At 41.4% G+C, this 23067-nt stretch overlaps 1 protein-coding gene across 2 annotated transcripts in view; it reads right to left on the minus strand.

The window, feature by feature from the left end:
• Nucleotides 1-23067, minus strand: part of LOC111157487 (trinucleotide repeat containing 6B) — a 185601-nt gene that overhangs the window by 58556 nt on the left and 103978 nt on the right. For both annotated transcript variants that reach the window (XM_022518917.1, XM_022518918.1), the window contains exons 4-5: nt 4993-5080; nt 219-240 (exon numbers count right to left, since the gene is read on the minus strand). In XM_022518917.1, coding sequence (XP_022374625.1) covers nt 219-240; nt 4993-5080 — 110 coding nt within the window. The remainder of the gene's footprint in view (nt 1-218; nt 241-4992; nt 5081-23067) is intronic.

The following is a 23067-nucleotide window of genomic DNA, read 5'->3' on the forward strand; positions in this document are numbered from 1 at the left end:
AATCTCCTTTGCCTTCTAAAAAATTTAAGGCCAACTAGAAACACTACTACAAGTACTTTTAATTTGTCATTACTGCTCTTCAGTGGTTGTAAACAACCAACTTAATTACCTTGCACCCACTCTCACTAACCAAGTGGATTGGAGGCTGAGTCAGCAAGGGTGTAAAAATCTAAACACAGAAGGTTCCAATGACTGAAAAAAGAAAAAAAAAATCTTACCTTTGGTTTTTTGTTCCGTGACCTGAAAAATAAATTAACAGACAAAAGTGAATGAGATATGCTTTCTAGTTCCCTATTATAGGACTACTGTAATTCTAATGACTTAAGGAATTCAGGCTATCAGACATGCAGACATAGTTCAGATCTAGGAAAAAAGCTTGAGAGTCCACTCTGATGTCCTTCTATAATGCCACATGTCCAGTTATAACTTTCAATTATAACTTACTACTATGGATACTAAAAATTAAAACAAAAAGCATTCCACTCTTACTAAATGATGAAGTACCTGTATCAGGAATGCTGTTTGTCATTTTCATGCTATGACTGGATAAAGGAAATGGACAGAGCCTAAAACTAAATTAGCCATAGAGACAAAAAGATTACCCTATGAGTATGGACTCAAACATTCAATCTCAAATCTAGAAAGCAAAAGTTCAGAGGCCCATCATCAGAGGTATCAGAAGCCATGGCAGAAAGGATTGAAAACCAAGCCATACCACTTCCTGGCTGTGTGATCTCAGTTTTCTATTTATCTGTTGAATGGAGATTAGTAATAACAGTATCTCGGGTACAAAGGGTTGTTATAAGGATTAAATCAGATTACCCTATGCCAATGCTCAATAAATGTTTGTTGTTTTTAATCAAAGTTCATGAAAACAGTATGAAATACAGCAATGAGTAAACATGTAAATTCTGAACAAATAAAGACTGCTTTGTTAAAAGTATTTCTTTATATAGTAACTAATAAATCTATGGAAGTGATTAACCTAAAAGGTTGGATAGGCTGAATGTAATAATAGGTTTTTAGAGAGTTTGGATATGTTGATTAGGAGCCACATGGAAACTGCTTCTGCTATTGAGAGGAAAATAAAGGAGGGCACCTAATTATACATGCCCTATGATATTAAAAAACCCACAAAAGGCCATGCATAAGAAAAACACCCAAAAGGAAATGCACCAGAATTCTAATAGGCTTACATTATTTTCATTACTATTATTATCGAAATCGTACATGATTTTGACTCCCCTTTCCCAAATGTTAATCTTCTAAAGCATTTTTAATGGTTCTCTGACTTTGATATAGAAAAGAAGATGTTTGGTTATTTGTGGCTGATAACGAGACCAAGCCACTGCTATGGGTGCTCATGAAAGCATGCCCGTCTTTGGAGTTATGTCCTATAGCGAACCAACCCGCTTTGCAGTGGATTCCAGCACACTAATGCCCGACACAGAATCTGAATTAAATGCCCTAGTTGTATGACCTCCTGGAGTGTTCCTTACATTCTTGCATTAAAAGACAAGCTAATTCAACTCTATTGAATTTGTAGTAGACAGCACTTTAAAATGAATGTGTTTCCCTGTACCAACTGTTAAAGAGCTCAAGTCTACTGTGCAATTTTTCTAAAACTCTGTTTAACCATGAATGAACTGATTTGCATCCACATACCAATTCCTTAAGGCAATTTAAATTTTATAACATTATAAATATTTCTCAGAATGCCATTTTGAAGATCAGTTATACAGGAAGTCAATGCCTTCCCCAGTTGTAAGTGACAAACCCAAATAATGTCAACTGTGTCTTACAGTGTGGGTTCTGTTAAAAGAGCTGTCCTCCAGACGCTGGAAAGCTGATGATCAAAGCATGTGTTCCGCCAACACTGAACAATGGTCCTTTAGCAGCATCAGCTTAATGAATGTGAATGGAATCCTTCCTTGACACCTTTCTCATGAATGGAAATCTAACCCAGTTTACTCAGTGATGGCTCTAGAAAGAGCAAACTGCTTATGAGAAAAGCTCAAGTTTAATGTGTGTGTGGAAATAACTTGATTTAGCTTTAAGGAAAAGTCCATTCTTTAAGAAAATTACATTGCCAACACTCATTCTTAACCACTGATCTGCTAAACAAACAGTTGGTTTTTTTTTTTTTAAGATTTTATTTATTTATTTGACAGAGAGAGAGAGAGAGAGAGAGAGAAAGATAGAGATCACAAGTAGGCAGAGAGGCAGGTGGGGGGGGGGGGGAGCGGGCTCCCTGCTGAGCAGAGAGCCCAATGCGGGGCTTGATCCCAGGACTCAAGGACCCTGAGATAATGACCTGAGCCGAAGGCAGAGGCTTAACCCACTGAGCCACCCAGGTGCCCCTAAACAAACGGGTTTTGAGTGATTCTTATGTACTGGGCACTGCCCTAACTTCCCGGAAATACAAATATGAGTAAAACCTCGAGAAACTGACAGTCTAACAGGAAGACAGACACGAAGAGATGATTGTAGAGCAAGAGGGTAAGCAGCGAGAAGGATGGAAGCACTGTAAACGGTGCTGACTGAATGAATGACCACATGACAGAGCCTCTGGCACATTCTCTATGATTCTTTGCATCATAGCACATTTTATGCCTCCTCGTTGAGGCGCTGTCTCTACAATAAGGTTGGAAGCCACTAAGACAATCACATGGTAAGCTTTGTGCTCTTCCTTAAAACTGCTAAATCAGAATTTAATTCTGGAATGGCACAATGGTTCAGTATGATACAACAATATCCGAGGCCATGTGTTGGCCTGAATCCCGCGTCAGCCAATCTAGAACATTTTTGAACAAAAATGATTGAATGTTATTGTTCATACGTAACCATCTAGATTTTATTTATGGTGATTTTCTTCTTTGCCATAATTTCTGAACCAGTTCTTCATGCAGATACAAGTACACAGGGAGAGTGACCAGCTGTATAAATGAGATTCTCTGCCTAAATACCCAATTTGCTCGTGAATAAACCCACACCATCTTGTGTTGTAAATCATTTTTCTATTAGTGGATCCACAGTAAAGTTTACAGATGCATATTTTATCAATCACATCCAGCTGCTGATTATTTTCCAGTTGAGGAATATTATGACCTTTGTGAAGAATGAAGACAGATCACAGATTGCCTAAAATAATCACTCAATTTGCTATCTTCTTGTTACCACTCTTTGCTCAAGTTCACCCATGTCCAGCCTATTAACCATTCATTCCCACAGACTGCAAAATCCAATTTTTATACCAACTTAGTTGATGAAATGGGAATGCCCTAAAGGAAAGAAAACCTTCACCGTGGTTCACTCTCCATCGCTCCGGTTGGAAGGTCAGTATGCGGAGGGGCAATGCCCTGACACGGTCTCGCTGGTGGACCTGCTTATCACGCCTCAATATGTGGAAGGGGGCTGTGTCTCCAAAGGCAAGTATGAAAAAATCCTCTAGGTTGTTATCTGACATCTTTAGTCAGACTCTTTCCTGACATTTTAGATAATTCTAATAAGCTCAGATCAGAAGCAACATGTTAAAAGCAGGTGCCCTGATGGCATGAGGATGGGATGGTGAGTACACCACTACTAACAGAAACAGAAACACCAAGAAAAGCAGACAAAACCTTAATGAGCATGTGCAGCAGTCTATTATATTACAGACCAAATAATAACGGATATTCCTTTTAATTAAGTCATGAAGAAAAGAAAATTTTATTTAACATGTTTAATGTGGCAGGGTCATATGCAATCCAATTCAGAAAATATTTCCAGTATTGTTTTTTCTCCTGACATCCAAAAATGATCTATTTCAGAAATTCAGAAAACTGACTTATGGGAATAACGGTTCTATCCAATAATGCTGAGATAACTTGTGGTGTCCCGTGACACCCCACACTGGTTTGTGTATGACTGCCTGCCTGGGGTCTGTTCTAAATCTAGACTTTCCTCTGAACCTTGTAACAGTTTCTACCTTCCTAAACTTAGCTTCAATAACCTGGCACTACAGCAGGAACCCTCAAACCTGACTCACAGTCGAGGTCCTACTTCCCAAGTATGCTAGTCAGCGGTAACAAGAACTGGAGGCAAATCATTTTACCTCCCCAAAAGGTACCAGAACACTCTTGCTGAGCCAGAGCCTAAGTCAGGCAATGCCAAAGAGTGGCGAGGTGGGGGAGATTAGACCAGGGAGGGGGCAGAGGAGCACACACTGAAGGAGGGGCGTGGGGCCCACTGGTCTCTGCTCAGATAGCGCTGAGGTCCAGCTCATCAATTAAGACTTGCCGGTTGATGGGAGCATCTCGGTGGCTCGGTTGTTGGACATCTGCCTTCAACTCAGGTCATGACCCCAGTGTCCTGGGCTCCGTCCCTGTAATGGGCTCCCTTTTCAGCGGGGGCCCTGCTTCTCCCTCTCCTACGCCCCCTCTGCTTGTGTTCCCTCTCTTGCTGTGTCTCTGTCAAATAAATAAATAAATAAAACCGTTTAAAAAAAAAAAAAAAAAAAAGACTTGTCAGTTGACAGAGGTGAGGCCTGTGTCCTTTATCTTTTACCATCTCTTCTTCCCTAAGCAAGGGCCTCAACGCCATGGTATATTATCTCCCCCAGAGTGCTAAGCAGACTCTTACAAATGACAGTGCTGTAGAGGGACCAAAAGGAGAACACTGTGGTGAACTTAACAAGCCTTAAGAAGTTATTTTATAAGCTAACCTAAGAAAATGGAGATTAATTATGATATAAATAAGGAAACTCAGTTAAGAATTTAAATGTTGGGGACCCTCTTGCCTTTCTCTATTTCGTTTACTGCTGAATCAGCTGCAGCTCTCCTGAATACCTACTTATGGAAACAAATGTAGGTCTCCAACTTTCTCCCATTTTCAGATCTTAAAACTTTCAAGTGAACTAAGCAGCATTACTGGGCTCGCAGGTATCCAACCCAAGGCAGTTACTTACTCTAATGCTTGGTGGATGTCAAGACAGACTTAAGTGATTAAACCTACCTTCTGAGTGGCTTCTTTTTTCTTTTTATCCTCTTTCTTCCTTTTCTTGTCTTCCATTAACTGTTCTTCCCTTTCTTGCTCCTTCTCTCTGTTAAAAGTAATAGCACACCAGAAGGTTAACATCTATATTCAGTCTCTTTGCAGCCAATGAAATGTTTGTAGATGGTGTGGAAACATTCCATCTCTGTGACTGAGCAGAACCCGGTATCTTACTTAAACTAAGAGGATGCATAAAACTCACCACATTTGGTTATCCCCCTATTTTGGTTTGTTACTCCTTTTACAAAATATGACTGTTCGGTTTTAAAGAAGCCTATTAAAGTGAGCTTTAAAGTATCTTCCTGAAACAACACACACACACACACACACACACAGCAAAACCCTTGATTTGAATATATGACAACATCTGGTTGGCTTTTAGGGGATATTCCTGGAATCCACGGATCTACAGAACACTCAGTACCTGGTCTTAAAAACACAAGTAGAGAACACATAAAACACAAAGCATTAGCAATGTCAAAGAAAAAAATGTTTTTAAAGGTTTTTATTTATTTATTTGACAGAGGGAGGGGGGAGAGACAGAGAGAAAACAAGCATGGGGAGCAGCAGACAGAGGGAGAACAGACTCCCTGCAGAGCAGGGAGCCTGAAGGTATTTGATCCAGGACCCTGAGGATCATGACCTGAGCCTGAGGCAGCCGCTTAACCAACTGAGCCACTGGGTGCCCAAGAAAAATTCTGTGATAGGCAACAGCCCTCAAAAATAATACAGAATATATTAATCATGATATGCAGTTACATATCACAATTTAGGCATTTTCCCATGACATCTCCAGTGTGGTTAACATAAAACTCTACATTCTGCATTTCATATTTTTCTTCTATATTACTAATACTGGACACTTTACATGTTTTCTACTTGTGTTTTTAAGGTGGGTACCAAGCGTCCTATAAATCCGTGTACCCCTTCCTGAATGAGTTCACGGCTGCAGCTTCGTGGACATGTGCATTAAGACCACCAATGAGAGCAAAAATGATCCATGACACTGAACATTCTAGTTGAACACGTGCTGAATCTTAAGAAATTAAGATAATGTAATTGATGCTTCACATGTAGAATAATGTAATACTTAGACTCCTACACCCTGTAACATGCGTCTGAATGTAACGTATACAGAAGGCTGCCAACCTCCACTCTGTGCAGCAAATGGGAAGAGCGCATCGCCAAAACTACTGCGGCTGCTTCCAAGCTCAAGGCAGGGCCCGACGCCACTTTCCGAACGGCGGAGCTAGAAGGAGACCGAGATCTGGAGCCCAGTTCCCCCACAGTACTGAACAGAGACTTAGGATTTTAGGTGATCCAGCACACTGAACTCACGGCTTCACAGATACCATCCAGAAAAATGCCAAGTTCAAAGTCAGACACATGAAAGAAAAACGTGAAGTAAATGTTTGCTGGCGTGGCAAAAGCCACAAAGACGGTTCCTGAAGGACTTGAGTTGGAGAGTGGTATTACGCCTCAACCTGTACAAAGAACTGACCATCAACACTGAAGCTGGCTCTCCTGACCGGGTAATGCTTTGTTTCTAGAAAACGAGAACTAAATGACAACAACTAAGGACCAGGTGTTCTCCCTACATGCCAAGCCTCCTGGGGTTCTGTCCATATTCACAAATACTGGCCCTTCTCCCTCCCTACCTCTGACATAGACATACAAAAGCCTGATGTGCACAATTCACACCCCAAAGATAACTTCAACGGAAACTTTACAAACACCATCAAGGAAGAGGTTTTATTGTGATTCCCGTAGGTTGAATGCTGGAACTCTGTGGAGTCAGATGATGTGTCCCTCAGTCTCAGCGGGAACTCGTGGTGGAAATCCACCCGCAGCAGTGCACCACTTCCAGAACGTGGCATTATGAAAACTGGCAAGATAGAGGCTGACCATCTAAGGCAGGCTGGCCAGGGATCCTACTGTAGTTGCTTCCTCTGGATGCAAGTGGGAGAATATGGGATTCCTCATGACCCAGTTACTGTAACTCAGTTCCTGTATTTTAAAGTGCGATGGACTACTGAGAAAGAGCAACACAGTCTGAAAATCTGTTTAAATATCCAATGCTTTAAAAAGCAGTGAGTTGCAATTTCTTTCTGTATCTATTCTAAAAAGTTTATTTTAAAAACTCAATGTAAAAAAAAAGCAAAGTAAGTCTTTAATGAAACACATTCTTCAAAACAACTAACCTTTTCAAGTATTTTTTCCTATAAACAGGTAATTCAGGGAAAGGGACTGAAATTCATATTCACTACAAGATTTATTTCCAAAATAAATATTTTTCAAAGCTTTCCAGGAGACAGGCTGTGCTTTCACCGTGATCTTTTACTGCTTATATTGGTAGAATTGAGTTTTCTCTTTAGATTTCACTTCCTTAGGAAGAATTTACTTTCCCAAACCAAACCTGACTTAAAAACCTGCCATTTAGGGGCGCCTGGGTGGCTCAGTCATTAAGCATCTGCCTTTGGCTCAGGTCATGGTCCCAAGGTCCTGGGATTGAGCCCCGCATCAGGCTCCCTGGTCAGTGGGAAGCCTGCTTCTCCCTCTCCCACTCCCCATTTGTGTTCCCTCCCTTTCTGTGTCTCTCTCTATCAAATAAATAAAATCTTAAAAAAAAAAACCAAAAAACAAACCTGCCATTTACTTAATGATGAATCAAAAAGTATAGAGTTCACCTTTCTTCTCATCCAGTTGTGCTCTACCTTGGTTGCATCATTGAGGAGCTTTAAAATATCCCATGCTGCACCAGAACCCAAGAGGGCAAAGAGGGCATCCACGCAGGGAAGGCGGTTACATATAGGGAGACTGATTTATATATATATTTTTTAAAGATTTTATTTATTTATTTGACGGAGAGAGAGAGATCACAGGTAGGCAGAGAGGCAGGCAGAGATAGAGGGGGAAGCAGGCTCCCTGCTGAGCAGAGAGCCCAATGTGGGGCTCGATCCCAGGACCCTGAGATCATGACCTGAGCCGAAGGCAGAGACTTGAGCCACCCAGGTGCTCCAAATCAATATATTTATTAATGATGATGACAACCAGGTTTCTCACTGTTGAAAAAGTAGTTACCAAAATGGAAAGGGAAAAAGCTCAAAAGAGTCCTGTGGAGTTGGATCAGAATTAGTTATTGGCAACAACTCAGGGTTTATAACATACAGAGAAAGACGTAACAATAAACATAGATGTGATTTTTGGGAGCCCATATGTGTGCATATTCCTTCATGTATGCAAACACACACACACACACACACACCCCTAGCTCTGTCACTGAAAGGGCTTGGGAAGAAGCAACACCCCAAGAGCAATGAACACACCTAGTACCCAGACTGTGGCTTCTAAATATCATTCTTAAAAAGAACTAAAATTCTTTTTCAGAAGAGCTAATTTGGGGCTAGGGCAAAGGAAGTACAAAATGAGTGTGGAATGCTTGTTGCCAAGAAGCAAGGAAATGTTCAACAAATAATGGGGCATGTCAAACAGCTGCAGAGACCAATTTGAAGGGGCTCCTATAAGCTAAATCTGGGACAGTATGCACATAAAAAATAATGATGGTAAGAAATTATAAGCCATTGTATAAAATAGGAAACTATGAGTCCATTCAGACAGAAATAAGTAAATGAGTAAGTTAAAAGTGAAAGAAATGGAATATTCACATAGTTTAAGGTACCTCCCTATGAAAATACTAATTAGAAAGGAGATAAGAATAAGTACACAGAGGAGAAGCCTGGCAGACACCACCTTAATCAAGTAAAACACACGAGCATCATTGTAATGGGATAAACTGAAACTGTGAGTTGTCTGATTAGATGCTCTGAGAACACAGAATCTCTTCTACGATATTCCTCTCAAGTATGTATAACCTGAAAATTATCAGGAGGAAACGCCAGAGAACCTCAAACTGAGAGGCATTTTACCAAATAATGGGTCTGCAATCTTCAAAAGTTTCAGGATCACTGAACCTCAGGGAAACAGGAGATTTAACGAGACAAAATAACCAAATGCTAAGTGTGATACTTTTGCTATAAGGGCTATTATTGGGCTAAGTGTCAAACTCTGTGTAGGGGCTGAAGATTAAATGGTAGCAATGTATCAGTGGTTTTTTTTTTTTTTTTTTTTTTTTAATTTCAATAGTTGTATTGTGGTTATATAGGAGAATGTTCTTGATTTTTAGAAATACACTAAAGTATAGGGAAAAGGGATACGGGCGATGGGACACTGGGACAACAATTTATTCTTAAGTGATTCAGGAAAAGTGTTGTTGCTGTTTTAATTGTATTTGCAACTTTTCTGTAAGTTCAAGATTATTTCAAAATAAAACAAAAATCAACAAAACCATTATCGGGGTAGCTCCCCAAATCAACTACATAGGAATCTCTAGGAAGAGAACCACAGCTCCAAATTCTGCATTTAAGCCTATACTTTAAAAGGTATTTATAGGGGCGCGTGGGTGGCTCAGTCATTAAGTGTCTGCCTTCAGCCAGGTTGTGATCTCGGGGTCCTGGGATCGAGCCCTGCATCAGGCCTCCCTGCTCAGCGGGAAGCCTGCTTCTCCTTCTTCCCACTCCCCCGCTTGTGTTACCTCTCTCGATGTCTCTCTCTGTCAAATAAATAAATAAAATCTTTGGGGGAAAAAAAAGGTATTTATACCTCAAACATCAAACCTTCCATCCAGCAATCAAATATAAGTGCCAGGTGACTAGCTGGGTCCCACTTAACCACCAACTGCTTCTAAGTCTAAACGCAGAAGAAATCATTCACGTTCTCCGGCATCTCTAACTACGCAGCCAGATCCAAGTGTAAACACTATAATCTAGAATAAATCTAGACTAGTAAAAAGGCAAAACTACTTTTAAGAAAGGTCTAAGGTGAAAAAAATACAACAGTGTTTTCTTGTTTCTTTTTTAAAAAATAACCATTAATTGAAAGAAGTAGTAGTAACTATTTTTTGAGAAAAGCAGTACTTGAATAAAGGGGAAAAAATATCCAGTCTTCACCTGAGCTGAGGCAGAGCAAGACTCCTGTTCTGCTCACAAGTTTAGAATACGGAACAGCCATTGTGCTAACGTTCCTAAAAACCCACCACATTAAACATTCAAAGGCTCCAAGAGTCTAAGAGCACACAGGGCAAGTTAAGAGCTGTGCCATCTGGACACCTCCCTAGAGCTCACATTCAAGATCATTCACAGTACAGTTCTAACTTCCATATTCTCCCTCATCAATTCCACGCAGCTGATAGAAAAACCTTCCTCCTTCTGTGGCCCAATCACACCTTACTCCGTTATCAAGTCTTGGCTCAGTATCCGTCTACATCATCTCCAATTCACAGAAAACATGCCTTCCCCTGGACACCCCACAAGCCCCCGAGGTGTTGTAGCTATCCGTCACGGGCAGCATCAGACCACACGAAAGGACTTCTCTGCAGCATGGCAGCTTTGAACAGGGAGGTCTCTGGGGAACAGAGGCTGGTTTGGGGCTCGTCTGTATTTCACCTCTCATCTTGCAGGATGCCCAGGAACGGATCCATCCATTCCTTTAACAGACATTCCCGGGTGCCTAACACGAGCTGGCCCTTCCCTAAGCACAGGGGATAGAGCAGAAATAAAACCAAGGCCCAGTTCTCAGGGGGGCTTACATTCCAGTGGAGAAGAAAGGCAACAAACAAGATCTACAACAAAACTCTATGTATCAAATAAACACTTCCGGCGGCAACAAGTACCCTGGAGAAGACAGGGTAGGGTAAGCTGATGGAGATGGCGGGCAGGGAAGAGAGCATCTTACATATGATGGTTAGAAAAGGCCTCTCTGGTCAGGTGGCCTAAGAACCCCACTGAAGCAAGGGATTGTGTGGGTGCCTGGGAGACAGCATTATGAGATGACGTGTCTGAGGAACCAGGAGCTTGTGTTTGAGGAGGAAGGGAGAAAGTGGTGGTTGGGGTCAGAGAGGTAGCAGAGGCTCTTCTTAGAATGACTGCATTTTTCAAGTTAACTGGGACCTATCTTCTCACAATTGAGTAACGATCACCACTTCCAAAATCTCTTGTTCTCACCTTCAACCAAAAAGCCCACCTCTCCTCTGAGGTGTCAACATTTCTAGGGCTGCGGTTTCCGGCCTCAGAGGTGGCTCGCATGCCTCCCTCAGAGCACCCAGAACACTGCAGAGACGTGAGCTAGCACATTTGCATTTGCTACCCCTGAAGTCTCTGAATGCAGGGGAGCTGGCCTTACTTTTCTTAGTCACCCAGCAAAAAAACAAAACAAAACAAAACTAGGGACACACCAGGTCCTCCATGCAAATGGTACCAAAATGCATGATTACTGAGTGAGGGAAATTCTTCTCTCTCTGAGGAACATGTGTTCTATCAAAAAGCCACCACATACCATACACTGAGTTACTATTATGTGCCAAGCACTGGGTATACAACAGTGAGGGGAAAGAGAGACAGGCCCTACCCTCAGGAAGCTGACATTCCAGATGGGACAAACACCCAATGCCAGGGAATCATTACAAATGCCAGGAAGAAAATAAAGCTGGGAAAGAGGCTATAGAGGACCAAGAGAGAAGGGATGAGTGGGCTGCTTTATACAAAATGTTCACAGAAGGCCTCTCTGAGGCAGTGAGAGACCTAAAGAAGAAAACTTTCTGGTGGGGAGTAACCCACCAGGCACAGAAAGCAGAAGGGCCCTGAGCTGGGAAAGTGCATACTGTGAATTTGGGGCTTTATTCATTTTGGGGCCTCGGGGTGAATCTCCTCCCCTCCTTTACCCTCTCCTCACAGCAAACACCTCCACACACCATCGGAGTCTTCTGAGCTTATATATAAGGTCACTCACACTAAAAGAACGGGACATCTATTTCTTTAAAGTTTCCCTTCTACTTCACTCATTCTTTTTTTTTTTTTTTAAGGACTTTATTTATTTATTTGACAGACAGAGATCACAAGTAGGCAGAGAGGCAGGCAGAGAGAGAGGGGGAAGCAGGCTGTCTGCTGAGCAGAGAGCCCGATGGGGCTCGATCCCAGGACCCTGAGATCATGACCTGAGCCAAAGGCAGAGGCTTTAACCCACTAAGACACCCACGCACCCCTACCTCACTCATTCTTTCTCTTTCTCTTTCAGTGCCTGCTGGGTGTCAAGCACTGTGCTAGGGGTCCAGAATTCAGCAGCAAATAAAATGCAGTGCTGCTTGCCTTCCCAGGCCTCTCAGTTTAACTTTTTCAAACAGCTGTTAACTCCCTCCCCTTACAACCCAGACATCATTGTTAGGGCAGGAACCTGTGTTCTTCGTGTTCTGCCCTCCATAAACTTTGGGGGACTCTGAAGACCGCTTATAGCTTCTTTGGTGTTTTGAAAGTACCAGAACTTTGGGCATATGAATTCATGGCCTCTGATAAAGACCAACTTTTCTCCATAACCAGAATCATGACCAATGGTTCCTGAACTCACTTGCCCAAACTCATCATGCTTCAAACATCAGGCAGAGGCAGGGCTGACAATTTCCTACTTGGAAGCAGTAACCACTAAGATTCTGACTGGATTGAAACGATTTTAAGAACCTCAATTCAGATAAACAGGGCTCATCCTGACAGGAAAATGTCTCTAGAAATAAAGAACATCTTTTTCTTTACGGACTGGATAACTGCCCATCAAATAGCATCAAAACGTATTCCTGGGGCGCCTGGGTGGCTTAGTGGGTTAAGCCTCTGCCTTCGGCTCAGGTCATGATCCCGGGGTCCTGGGATTAAGCCCCGCATCAGTCTCTCTGCTCATTGGGGAGCCTGCTTCCCTTCCTCTCTCTGCCTGCCTCTCTGCCTACTTGAGATCTCTGTCTGTCAAATAAATAAATAAAATTTAAAAAAAAAAATATCCACCTCTTGGTTTCAGCTTGTGTTATAATCTTGCGGTTGTGGGACTGAGTCCCAGGTGGGGTTTTGTGCTGGGCATGGAGCCTGCTTAGGACTCTTTCTTCCTCACCCTCTCCCTCTCCCCCCTGCTTTCTCTCTCTCTCTCTCAAGTCAGTAAATCTAAAAAAAAAACCCCAAAACCAAAAAACCAAAACCAAAACAAAAAGAACCCCACGTATTCCTGATGCTCTGTGGTAAGTGTGTTAGCGGTTCATTATCAACTCCATACAACTGAGGCAGACAGATGTGAACAGATACAACACATCCACCCAATACGTGAAACATGCCAAAAGCAAACCAATACTGTACAAAACACCCAACTCATAATACGTCAACAACCTGGATAAGTCTCCAGGGAATTATGCTAAGAGACAAAAGACAACCCCAAAGGTTACATACTGTATGATTCCATTTATATAAATATTTCTGGAATGACTAGTGTTGTCGGGGGCTGCAAGGAGGCGTGGGGCAGAGTAACACAGGTGTGGTTACACTAGTGATCCTTGGGGTAATGGAACTGTTCTGGATCTTCACAGTGGTGGCGAATATGTGAACGTACACGTGGTAAAGTCATAGACAAGTATACACAAACAGGTAGAAGTAAAACCGGGGAATCTTGATAAGATCGGTGAGTTCTATCAATATTAATACCTCGATTGTGATACTGTAGTACAGATCTGGAAGAAACTACTGATCAGGGGAAACCGGGTAGAGGACACATGACTCTTTCTTACAACTGCATGTGAGGCTATGATGATCTCAATTAAAATTTTAATTTAAAAGGGCTTCAACGCTGACTCATCTGTTTAAAATTTTCTCCAAGGACTTCTATTTTAAACCATTTTATTTATTTTTTTTTAGAAAGAGAGAGAGGGATCACAGGTAGGCAGAGAGGCAGGCAGAGAGAGGGGGAGGCAGGCTCCCAGCTGAGCAGAGAGCCCGACATGGGGCTCGATCCCAGAACCCTGAGATCATGACCTGGGCCGAAGGCAGAGGCTTAACCCACTGAGCCACCCAGGTGCCCCTAAACCATTTTTAAGTAATTCTTTATGAAAGTCCTGTAAGAGTCAAAAGGAATTTTTCAAATTGTTTAGTCCTGGCGTTCCCAGAAATGCATTCCCAGAAATATTCTAGAATTTACAATTTAGTCTAATATGTTCAAATTGTTATAGTTGTATCAATCAAGGTTCCTGGCCTTGAGTATATTAGATACATGATAAATATGATACCACAGGGGTATTTAAAATCTTCCTCTACCCCGTAATTCATCATACAATTCTTTCACTGAGGATTTTAGTGATAACATAGTAATATACGCTATTGTTTGACTCTGTGGTGGGTATGTGCAACAGCTCAGTCAACACTAATTCCAAGCTACCTCAGGTCCACTCCCCTCAGAACTAGAGACTGAGATGTGATTTACGCTCTGCCAGTAAGGTATGCCTGTATACGAACTTTAGAAGGGAAACGACAGGGTACAGGGCACAGATCTTCTCAGGGAGCAGAATCCACACCTGTAATAACGGTTTCCTGAGTGTGCAGGAAGAGGAAAATGCCCCCACCAGGCCCTCCCCAGTTCCAACGTGTGGTTCCCAAGAAATCAGTGAGATAGTGTCACCACTGACTAAACCCCCGGACACCTGGGAGAATGGATTCTGCAGTCCGGACACAAGGGCTCTAACAGAGACTTACACGGAGCTTTTCCAAAGCACGTTTAATACATGTGGCTCGTACCTTTATTTCCTTAAAAGACAAATGGTTATCTTGGCAATTTATAAAACATTAAGAAAATAACTAGATCCCCAAACCATTAACAACCATAACCAATTAAGGATTAATGATACCGCCTGTGTATCTGGGGTGAAAAAAATTAACAAAAGAAGTGCCATGAAAAGAGTCAAGCAAGTGCTCAAAGTATCCATTTAGAGTGTTTTAATTAAAAACGCACACAAAAAGAAAGCATGTTGGAACATATCCAGTTAGGCAGAGGAAATTACATACTAGGGTACTCCAAATATCTGTACTGAATCTCTTCTTAACATTTTTTTCATTTGCTAGTTCTGACTGAGAGAATTTAATGGGATGCTAATGTAATTTGTACATGATATTAAATTAGTAGGCAAAACCAAACAGCACTGAGGCATAAAAATCATTCTAACACTGAGTGGCTCATGGGAAGAAAATGGTAACATTAAACCTAGAAAAATTAAGGTAAATGCATTTTTCATTTAGAGGGGTACAAAAATATCTCCTGCCTTCAAATCCATCAATGTGACATGTGATAGGCAATTCTTTTGTATCCCAGGAACAAAATTCAACATAGCTCCTTTTACAAATGGATTATCTTCCTATATGAAGTGAAAGAAAGCAACGCTTCTCAAACTTTAACGGGGATCTCATTAAAATGCAGATTCTTACTTAGTAGATGTGGGTTTTAAACTACAACTCTCCATTTCTAACAAGCTGCCGGTCCTGGGCCTTGACTTTGAATAGCACAAGTACAATGCACTTGGTTGCTCCTTTCCAAGAAAATACGGAATTGTAGTCATTTCTCCAAGAATAAATACTAACCTCATTACTATCAAACTTATGCCTTGTTATTCCCATCTTGTTTCGGTGCCAAATTACAGCATAATCTTTACAAAGTTATATTAAAATGCAATTAAACAAATCACGGAGTACCAAGTATGTATGGAACGCCACTGAAATAACGCTAGGATTGCTAGGGCCAAAATCATACACACAAAAACAAAAAACAAAAACAAAACAAAAAACCGGATGAGAGCCAATCCTAAGGCATCAATAGCTGAAGAGTGCCCATCAAACTGCACACGACTTCAGAGATGTCAAGCATGTAGAGGATGTAAGTTTCAGAATCAGTGAAATACGGCAGGAAGATCTGTGCACACCTCGGCTCTGAATCTAAGCATCTCAGAAATTTCCCACTTTCTGTATTTTGAGACATACAAGGATTAGACTTATTTAGAATTACTCAAACTAAATACAGATAAAATATTTAAAAGAACTTGTTTTCACTTTCAGAAATTCAAGGTGGCAAAAGTTGTAACCGATGAACCTAAGGAACATCTAATTTGAAACCACTCTTCTTTCACCTTATACGCACTCTTGCTAGGCGGCCCAGCAATCTTGAACAAAGGGAAACTCTTGGCCTTCTGTTTTTGTTTTATTAAAGATTTTATGAGAGAGAGAGAGCATGTGGGTAGGAGTGCAGGAAGGTGAGAGGGAGAAGCAGACTCCCCGCTGAGCACAGAGCCAGACAGGGGGCTCAGTTCCAGGAGCCTGAGATCAGGACCTGAGCCCAAGTCAGACGCTTAACTGAATAAGCCCGAAGCAGTGCCCCCTTCTCTGACCTTCTATTCGATCTTAGTCCAGCTGTGCACTTCTTGCAGTGCTTCGGAAATGGTCTCCTTGCAGCTTCTGCCCACTGGTCCTAAGCCTTCCTTCCCAGGCTGCACAGAGCAAGCGTTCTAGTCATTGTAGTCTCCCATCATGCCAAGGCATTCCCAGTTCCTTCCAACACTGCCTGTGTGGTCTGGCTTTCTACCCCCTCACACTAGGGTCATTATCCCCTAAAACATGTTCCAGTTTGTGTACACTCATCCAATTATTGGGCAAGGCAGCACGGGAGCAGGCCTTGCCACGTCCTCATCCCAGAAAATATACTACTGCCACTGCTGTCCAAGAGCCTGTGTGCCTTCTTGGAAATCACATCTTACTGAATTACAACCATCAAACACCCCTATTTTTCACAGTACTGCTAAGTCAGTTCTCCACAACTGGGTGTGGCATCTTACATGTAGCTCTATTAATGTCCTCTGTGCCAGACTGCTGGCCTGGCACTGCCGCCTCCTAGTCTTCCTTGCATAGCAGGAAAAGGTCTGGAACTACATTTCTGAGAAGCCCATTCTCCATTTGTTCTAGGTTAGATGGGCTGAAGTGAGGCACACCCATGTGAGATTTGGAAGACAGAGTCCATATGCTCTGAAAACAGCTGCAAGCAGACACACAAGCAGCAGACCGGACTTTCCACTCTTAGAGCAGCTTCCAGATGAGTTAAAGCCATACTGAAGCGGCAGGCAGTTGAGATCACTGCTTTCCTGGGAACCTGGCACTCTAATGTCATCAACAATAACAATAGCCCCCTCCCCTGAATTTTCCCCCCCAGACTTTCTAATGATTGTGAAAGTCTTTAGTTCCCTTTATTAAAGTCTTTCCTTCTTGGAATATACAGTGGATTCTAGCAAAAAAAAAAAAAAAAGTGTGTGTGGGGGGGAGGGTATTAGAATTAATAAATGACTTTAGCAAGGTTTTAAAACACAGGATGTCTATATAAAATCAGTTTTATTTCTATAAACTAGCAACAATCAGGAACCGAAATTTTAACAAATCCTATTTAGTAGCATCAAAACTTATGAAATACTCAGGGATAAATATGACAAAAAGTTTGCAATCCCCACACACTGAAAACTATAAAACATTGCTGAGAGAAAAATTTAAAAACCTAAGTAGGTGAAGAGGTGTACCATATTCATGGATTAGAAGACTCGATACTGTTAAGATGCTGATTTTCCCAGAATTAATTTATGGATTTGACCCAATCCCTATCAAAATCCCAGCAGGTGGGTTTTTTTTTCATAGAAATTTATAAGCTCCTTTTAAAATTTCGTAAGAACGCAACAACTTTTTAAAGAGCGAAGTTGGAGGACTTACACAACCTGACACCCAGACCTGTTATAAAGACACAGTAATTGGGAGTGCCTGGCTGGCACTGCTGGTGAGGCATGCAACTCTTGATCTTGGCTGGGATTGTAAATTTGAGCCCCACGCTAGATGTAGAGATTACCTGAAAATAAAATCTTAAAAAAAAAAAAAAAAAAAAAAAAAAAAGAGTAACCAAGACAGTGGAGTGGTGGCATCAAGACAGATAAAAAATTCACTAGGACAGGATAGATTCCAAAAATAAATGGACAGAGATATGGACAAGTGATTAAAAAAAAAAAAAGTTACAAAACCAATTCAGTGGAGAAAGGACAGCCTTTCTAACAAAGCATTGTGGAACAAATGAACATATTAAAAAAAATGAACTTCAATCCGTATCTTGTACTATATATAAAAATTAATTTAAATTGAATAGACCTAAATATAGAACCTTAAACTACAAGAAAATGTAGGAAAGAAAATTTCTGTAACAAACTTGGGTTAGGCAAATTATTTCTTAGGTACAACACTGAAAGCAAAATTCATAAAAGAAAAACATGGATAAAGCCGATTCAAAATTAAGAACTTTCTCTTCAGAAAATGCTGTTAAGAAAATGAAAAGAGCTGCCTACTGGGAGAGAATATCTGCAAATCACTCCTCTGATAAAGAGCTGATGTCCGTATATATTCCACATTTATAAAGAACGCTCAAAACTCAGTAATGAGAAACAGCCCGATTTTCAAAACAGGCAAAAGATTTGAACACCTCACTAAAGAAAATACACAGATGGCAAATAAGCAGATGAGAAGATGCTCAACATCATTAGTCATTAAGAAAAGACAAACTAGGGGGCGCCTGGGTGGCTCAGCGGGTTAAGCTTCTGCCTTCAGCTCACGTCATGATCCCAGGGTCCTGGGATCGAGCCCCACATCAGGCTCTTTGCTCAGCAGGGAGCCTGCTTCCCTTTCTGTCTCTCTCTCTGCCTGCATCTCTGCCTACTTGTGATCTCTGTCTGTCAAATAAATGAATAAAAATCTTAAAAAAAAAAAAAAAAGACAAACTAAAGCCAAGATGAGATACTACTACAGGCATACTTACTAGAACATCTAAAATTAAAGAGAATGACCTTACCAAGTTTTGGCAACTGGAATTGTCTCACGGTCAGAGTGTAAAATGGTATAATCACTTTGGAAAGCAGTCTGGCAGTTTCCTACAATGTTAAACATAAACCTACCATATGACCCAGCCATTCCACACCTGGGTATTTACCCTAGAGAAAAAAAAAAAGGATACATCCAGCACAAAGACTTTGTAAATGAGTATTTGGTTAACAGCTGAAAAGTATAAACTACCCAACTGTGCATCAGTAGGTGAATGGATAAACAAGCTATGGTAGAACTTCCTACTCAGCAGTAAGAAGAATGAACTGTTGATACACACGACATGAATAAACCTCAAAACTACAATCAGTGAAAGAAGCCAAACAAGAAGTACTGTATGTTCCATTTGTATAAAATTCTAAAAAAAACCCAAAAAACCAAAGAACAAAAAAACAAAGAACCCCTAAACTAATCCATAGTGACACAAAGCAGATCCGCAGTTACTTAGGGGTTGGGGAGGGGCAAAAAAGAATAGGAAGGAATATTGACAAATGGGCACAAATGGACTTTGGGGAACAAGGGATACATTATCTTTTGTATACACAGTTCAAAATTTAACATATACTGAACACTTCAAACATGAGCAATTTATTATAGGTCAGTTAAACCTCAATAAGGGGCTATAATAAAAATTAAAAAGAGGGGTGCCTGGGTGGCACAGCTGAGTGTCCAAGTCATGAACTTGGGGTGTGGGATGGAGCCCTACACTGGGCTTCTCGTCCAGCTCCTCACACAGCAGGGAGTCTGCTGGAGATTCTCTTCCTCTCCCTCTGCGCCTCCCCCTGCTCTCTCAAATAAATCGTTTAAAAAATTTAAGAAGAGGGGCGCCTGGGTGGCTCAGTGGGTTAAGCCGCTGCCTTCGGCTCAGGTCATGATCTCAGGGTCCTGGGATCGAGTCCCGCATCGGGCTCTCTGCTCAGCAGGGAGCCTGCTTCCCTTCCTCTCTCTCTGACTGCCTCTCTGCCTGCTTGTGATCTCTGTCTGTCAAATAAATAAATAAAATCTTTAAAAAAAAAAATTTAAGAAGAAATAAAAAAGGAAAAAAGAAAAGGAAGGGGAGAAGAGATCTTTCCTGCTGGAGTACCCTGAATGGCCTGTTTTCCTGGCTGATATGCCAGTCTGAGATCTCTTTAGCAGCGGAAATTTCACCCAGGCGGTGCACACTATTCCCTAAAACAGTAAATCTTTAAATTGGGAGCTTTTGCATGAATAACGTTCCTATGATGGGTATAAAGTTTCATTTTTAAATGCAATGAAACCTCCTATAAAAGAAATCTTGGTAAATCAACGTCTGAATTTTTAGATCTTTACCTTTACATTTCATTTAACATTCTGGATCACTATAAACTACCAGCATCTTCACTGTATTTTCTCCTGAAGTTTCATTCAATTGGTAACACCTGATGGCGTGTTTGTGTTGTGACTTGGGAGTCAAATCTGCTAATTTTTCAGCCATTCTTGTGGTTTTGTTTGCCTTGAACTTAGCTTCTTCAAGCTCAAAGGACCCCTTAGGTTTTAATGTGCTAATCTGGCAAATAAATCTTTATTAGCAACATTTTACTCCTAAAAGTACTTTCCCATACACTCCAATTAGTATGCCAGCTTCCTAAAGACAGCCTGAAATTAGCAGTCGTTTTACAAAAAGCCCAACAGGCGAAGGGGCAACACCATGATGAGGGCTATACCACATACTCTAATATTTATATCCTGGAACCACTAAAAACCATGTTTAAACCTTAAGGGCCAGACAAACCCACAAAGCCAGACAGGCACTCTACCCTTGGCATTCAACAACAAAGAAAGTGGAAAGTAATGAAGAGTCAAAGCCAGGGCTTTGCAAAGAATTGTTCACTACAGAATAGTGATGATATAGGGTTCCTCAGCAGGAAAGAAGTTTCTCAATCAGAATCCACAGTTGTGAGGCACACATTTTTAGAACTGACACCTTATTAACAGTAGAGTGGGGCTGTGTTCACAAACACTTAAGTGCTTGTTTTTATGTTGTTTTTTCCCCTTCTTTGCCTGCTTCCATGCATGGTTCAACACAATTATTATATTAAAGAATTAAAAGAATAACTGACCTTTGAAATCAGTTAAGATTGTTAGCATTTCAACCAAAATGACTCTATTAAAAGGCGGTTTTAGGGGTGCCTGGGTGGCTCAGTGGGTTAAGCCTCTGCCTTCGGCTCAAGTCACAATCTCAGGGTCCTGGGATCGAGCCCCGCATGGTATCTCTGCTCAGCACGGAACCTTCTTCCCCAGCCCCCCCCCACCGCCTGCCTCTCTGCCTACTTGTGATCTCTTTCACTCTGTCAAATAAATTAAATAAATAAAATAAAAAATAAAAGGCAGTTTTAAAGGAATCAGAGTGTGACATATGACTGTAAAAGTATGTGGTATCCAGACACATCCAGGAGTAACTCAGGGGCTAGGACATTAAAATGCCTGATGTGCTCTACACATGTCCATCCACGCCAGGGTCTCATCTTTGAAGATGCTGACGTGGAAGCCTCAGTCTGAGACTCAGATCCCTGTGTGCACACCTAATGGAGATATAGCATGTTCTGGAAGGTGCTGGGAGGTTTGTTGCCCACCAAAACAGGGAAAGGGAGTTGGATAGTGTGTGCCCTCAACTGGGAGTCATCATTCTCAGGCTTTGGACTCTCCTTCCTCATTGACCAAGCTACTTTCTGTCTCATGGCTCTACGGTACACATAAGAAACGAGGCTAGGGGCGCCTGGGTGGCTCAGAGGGTTAAAGCCTCTGCCTTCGGCTCAGGTCATGATCTCAGGGTCCTGGGGTCGAGCCCCGCATCGGGCTCTCTGCTCAGCAGGGAGCCTGCTTCCTCCTCTCTCTCTCTGCCTACCTGTGATCTCTGTCAAATAAATAAATAAAATCTTAAAAAAAAAAAAAAAAAAGAAACGAGGCTAAATGAAAATCTTTAAGAAGTTTCCTTAAGGGCACCTGGGTGGCTCAGTGGGTTAGGCTACTGCCTTCGGCTCAGGTCGTGATCCCGGGGTCTGGGGATTGAGTCCCACATCGGGCTCTCTGCTTCGGCGGCGAGCCTGCTTCCCCCCACCCCTCTCTGCCTGCCTCTCTGCCTACTAGTGCTCTCTGTCAAATAAATAAAAAAAATCTTAAAAAAAAAAAAAAAAAAAAGAGAGAGAGAGAGAGAGAGAGAGAACATTCCTTAAATTTAAGGACTAAAAGGAGAATCCAAGTGATAAAGACAACTGACTCTCCTCTGACCATGTCTAGGCTCATGTATACATTGTATTGTGTTCAGAAGGTCAGAGGGCCACTATGGGTGTTGTCATGATGCAGGTTCTCCAAGGAAAGTGACTGTTGCATACATTTCTAGACCTCTGCCTTATTAAAAAAAAAAAACAAACCCACAGCATTTTATGTCAGAAATTAGATGGAAGAGATACGGACTTTCTTACGGATACGGAAGAGACACGGACTGCAGTATCTACTGCAGACAGTGGGGGAGACAGGCAGTGAGTAAGCTTCCTGATTATGCTGCATTACTACCATTTTATTAAGTTTGTGCCTGTTACTCTAATTCTGGAAATCCTCTGAGAAAGGGTGCTATTTGTGACACTTATCTTGGTATTGAAAAAATTAGCAGAGAAGGAAATCAACTCTGAATTTAGGATTCCACAGGTGACAGTCGTACCCTACTTCTCAATGCTCTTAATTTGTGCTCTATTTTCAGAATAGTAAAAATGGAAAGTCTTGTTCTTGGGTGCCAGCAGTTGTCATTTAAATTTAGCAAGCTGAAAGATAATAATTGAATTACCTTGAAGAAAATGTGTATTTATGAAAGGCAAGCATGTTTAATGTTAATAAGTAACCAACTACAGAGTAAAGCTAACTCATGAACTTACGCGACCCAATTCTTTAACTAAAATTATACACCAGTGCGAAAATGATTCAAAATTTAAAATATGATTTATAAATAACCTTCTGATAACAACTAACCCAACCTAGATAACAACCTAAACCTGTGTTTAACTCTTCAGGATCAAATACAGAGGGCTAACTCCATTTAAGATGATAGTCAAGTGTCCGTATACAGTTTTGTACCTAATTTCTATGTAAGTAACCTGAGGGAAATTTTTATTTTTTTTAAAAAATATTTTATTTATTTATTTATTTGAGAGAGAGAAAGAGGAACAGCATGATAGGGGAGAGGGTCAAAGGGAGAAGTGGGCTCCCTGTTGAGCCAGGAGCCTAATGT

The sequence above is a fragment of the Enhydra lutris genome, unplaced genomic scaffold (assembly GCF_002288905.1).
Source record: "Enhydra lutris kenyoni isolate GAN:26980312 unplaced genomic scaffold, ASM228890v2 scaffoldscaffold55, whole genome shotgun sequence".
Lineage (NCBI taxonomy): Eukaryota > Metazoa > Chordata > Mammalia > Carnivora > Mustelidae > Enhydra > Enhydra lutris.